General features: G+C 43.3%; 1 protein-coding gene across 1 annotated transcript; it reads left to right on the forward strand.

The window, feature by feature from the left end:
* Positions 1 to 506: 506 nt before the first annotated feature.
* Positions 507 to 2,865, forward strand: ZNF667 (zinc finger protein 667). Its single transcript, XM_053670707.1, is given in 9 exon segments — positions 507 to 628; positions 714 to 821; positions 823 to 938; positions 941 to 1,126; positions 1,129 to 1,169; positions 1,172 to 1,517; positions 1,520 to 1,839; positions 1,842 to 2,312; positions 2,761 to 2,865. Coding segments are annotated over 9 exon segments (1,815 nt in total).
* The last annotated feature ends 251 nt before the right edge of the window (positions 2,866 to 3,116 follow it).

The raw sequence follows: 3,116 nt of genomic DNA on the forward strand, positions 1-3,116 counted from the left end.
TGCAGCTCCTTGCCTTGCTAGAGTGTGTCCTGGGGGAAAATCTGGCATCACAAAGACTTGCTGATGAACCTGTGAAATCTGCTAAAAGTGCTTTCATTCATATGATAAGGGTCTGAGAGGAAATGAGTATGTCTCCCAAAGTTTCTGCAACTCTCTTCCTGACAGTCACTGACTCAGATCTCTTTGTAATGTTATCTACTGTTTGATCCTTGCCACCCTGTATTCCTGTGTATTACAACCCAATAAAAGGCTATGAAGGGGGGCGCTTGAGGCCTTTTTCTCCTTGGAGAAACTGGCCACTGCTGGCCTCTTTCTCCCCAGAGAAACTGGCCACAGCCCACTTCTCCATCCCCAAACAGATCTCATCTTGTCTCAGCCATATTTATTCACTCATGCATGTCCGTGGCACTGAGGGCACCTCTCAAAAGTGGTCGCTCCACAGCCTGCTGCAGGAGGAAAGGCCAAGGCCAAGGGAAGGTGACAGCCTCTGATTTCCCACGATGGAGATGCCTGCCCAGGCGGGACCTGCTGAGGCACAGGCACCATTGATGTTTGGAGACTTGGCCATCCACTTCCTCCTGGAGGAGTGGGAGAAACTGAGCCCTCATGCACAAGGATCTGTACTGACGTCATGCTGGAGACCTGCCAGCACCTGGTCTCTCTCCATGAGGCTCCCCGCAATCCACAGCTGTCCTTTGAGGGACAGGAACCAGTCAGTCTGTCCTGAAATACAGAAGCTGCTTCAGTCTAGGACTTTCTTATCGGAGGCCAAACGTGATCATCTTGCTGGAGAAGGGCACAGCACTTCAGCTGATGGAGCCAGAGAAGACACAGGGGCCTGGACTCAAGGTCTAAATGTAAGACCAAGAAGTTACATCCAAATCATTGCAACAAACCTAAGCAACACATCTATCAGAAACCAGTTTCTGTAGCACAAAAGATCCTCCAGGAAAGAGAGGCTGCAAGAAAAATTCAGTCCTAATAAAACCCGAGAAAGTGCATCCAGGGAAGAATTCTTTAAAAGGTAATGACAGTGGGAAAATCTTTAGTCGAAGTTTATATTTTAAACTCCATCAGAATTCTCATACTGAAGAGAAGCCTTATGAATGTAGTAATTGTAGAAAAGCCTCAGACAGGCCTCAGCCCTCATCCTTCATCAGAGAATTCAGAATAGAGTGGAAGGAAAAGCCATGAATGTGGTAAGTGTGAGTAAAGCTTCATTCAAAGAATGACCCTGAATCTCCATGAGAAAGTTCATGATGGAAAGAAAACCTTTGGCTGTGGGGAAGCCTTGAGTCAGTGCCCATCCCTCAGTCTACAGCAGAAAAACTGCTTTGTGGCGAATACTCCCTGGTGCAGAAAGTGTGGGAAAGCCTTCATTCAAAGTTATCCTTTTTACTTCATAGGAAGACTCAAAATGAAAAGAATAAGTAAGTGCAATAAATGTGCAAAAGGCTGAAGTAAGAGGTCAGTCCTTGTACATAAAAGAATTCACATTGGAAAGAAAACCCATGAGGGTGAGAGGCCTTAAGTCAGCAGGGAAGTGACCTTTCAGAGAATCCTTATACATGTAGAAAATGCGGAAAATCCTTTAATACAATTTCATCCATTTTGCTTCATCAGAGAGTTCATGCTTCAGAAAAACCCTACATATGTGATAAATGTCAGAAGGTCTTCAGGCGGCTTTCAACCCTTATTCTACATCTAAAAATTCATAATGGAGAGAAACTGTACAGATGGAACAAATGTGAGGTCTATATTTGGCACTCATCCCTTCAACACCAGAAAATTCATATAAGGAAAAAGGAACTGTTTGAATGTCAGGAATGTGGGAAGATATTTTCTGAAACTGCCAGTTTTCTGAAACTGCCAACCTTAAAATTCATCAGAACCTTCATTCTGAAGAGAAACCTTTCAAATGCAATAAATGTGGTAAAGTGTTTGGTCACCAATAATTTCTTATTAAACATCAGAGAATTCATACTGGAGAAAAACTCTACCAATGTGAGGAATGTGGGAAGGCCTTCAGCCATTGAGTATCTCTTACTCGATATCAGAGAATACATGCTGAAGACAGACCATGTCAATATGGTCAGTGTGGAAACGCCTTCAGCCAGAGTGCACACCTCACCCAACACGAAAGAATTCACACTAGAGAGAAACCATACACATGTAAAACATGCGAGAAGGCCTTTAATCAATGCACATCCCTTATTCTACATGAAAGAAGTCATACTGGAGTGAAAACCTATGAATGTAACAAGTGTGAGAAGGCCTTCAGCAGTGGCTCAGACCTTATCTGATATCAGAAAGTCATTCTTCAGAGAAACTGTTGTAGACGATCGGCAGGTAAATACACACTCTCGGAGTCTGGAACCGAATTGATAAAAATTTTAATGGCCAAAGATTTTCCTGCGCAGGGGCGAACTTCCCCAACTGTGACCAGAGTCACATAGCTACTCAGAGCTACAAAATGGAAGTTGTGCCTGGCTTACAGACTACTGGGTATTTATATTTTCTAGCAAGCAAGCAAAGGCATACAGAAGCAGAAGTGGCAGTTAGCTATTGGCTTATTTAAAAAACGGCGAGGGTCCCTGATTGGTGGGTGCTGCTGCTGGCGGGCACTTTCTGGCGGGCCCGGGTTAGTTACCTTATTTGGCTAGAATTTTAAACCCAATTGTTCCCGGATGTTTGTTCATTACCCTGTTCCAGGAACTGCAGATTTAGGGTTGGGTAATGCCCTAGCTGTAATTTTCCTAGCTGGGTATAACAAAACCCTATGCATCTAGTAAATGTGGGAAGGCATACAGTTGGAGTTCATCCCTGATTTGACGTCAAAGTACCCGTTCAGCACAAAAAGCCTAATGTTACTAAAGCAAGGACAGGCTCAAAGTAGCAGAGACAGAGGCAGGAGGAAAAGGCATTTGTCTCTAAAAAAAATTTTGCAAAAATGGGACCATTTGATGATGCATCCCATTTTGAAAGCCAAACAGCAAAAGTTCTTGATGACTTTGACCTGAGAATTTGAAATCAACTGAGGCAGTGACCTAATTATAAGTCTTAATCAAGCTCAGATGATTGGATCCTTCATTTTTCATAAAAACTATTCTTCATTT

The sequence above is a fragment of the Artibeus jamaicensis genome, unplaced genomic scaffold, assembly GCF_021234435.1.
Source record: "Artibeus jamaicensis isolate MK-2021 breed Jamaican fruit bat unplaced genomic scaffold, CSHL_Jam_final contig_61, whole genome shotgun sequence".
Lineage (NCBI taxonomy): Eukaryota > Metazoa > Chordata > Mammalia > Chiroptera > Phyllostomidae > Artibeus > Artibeus jamaicensis.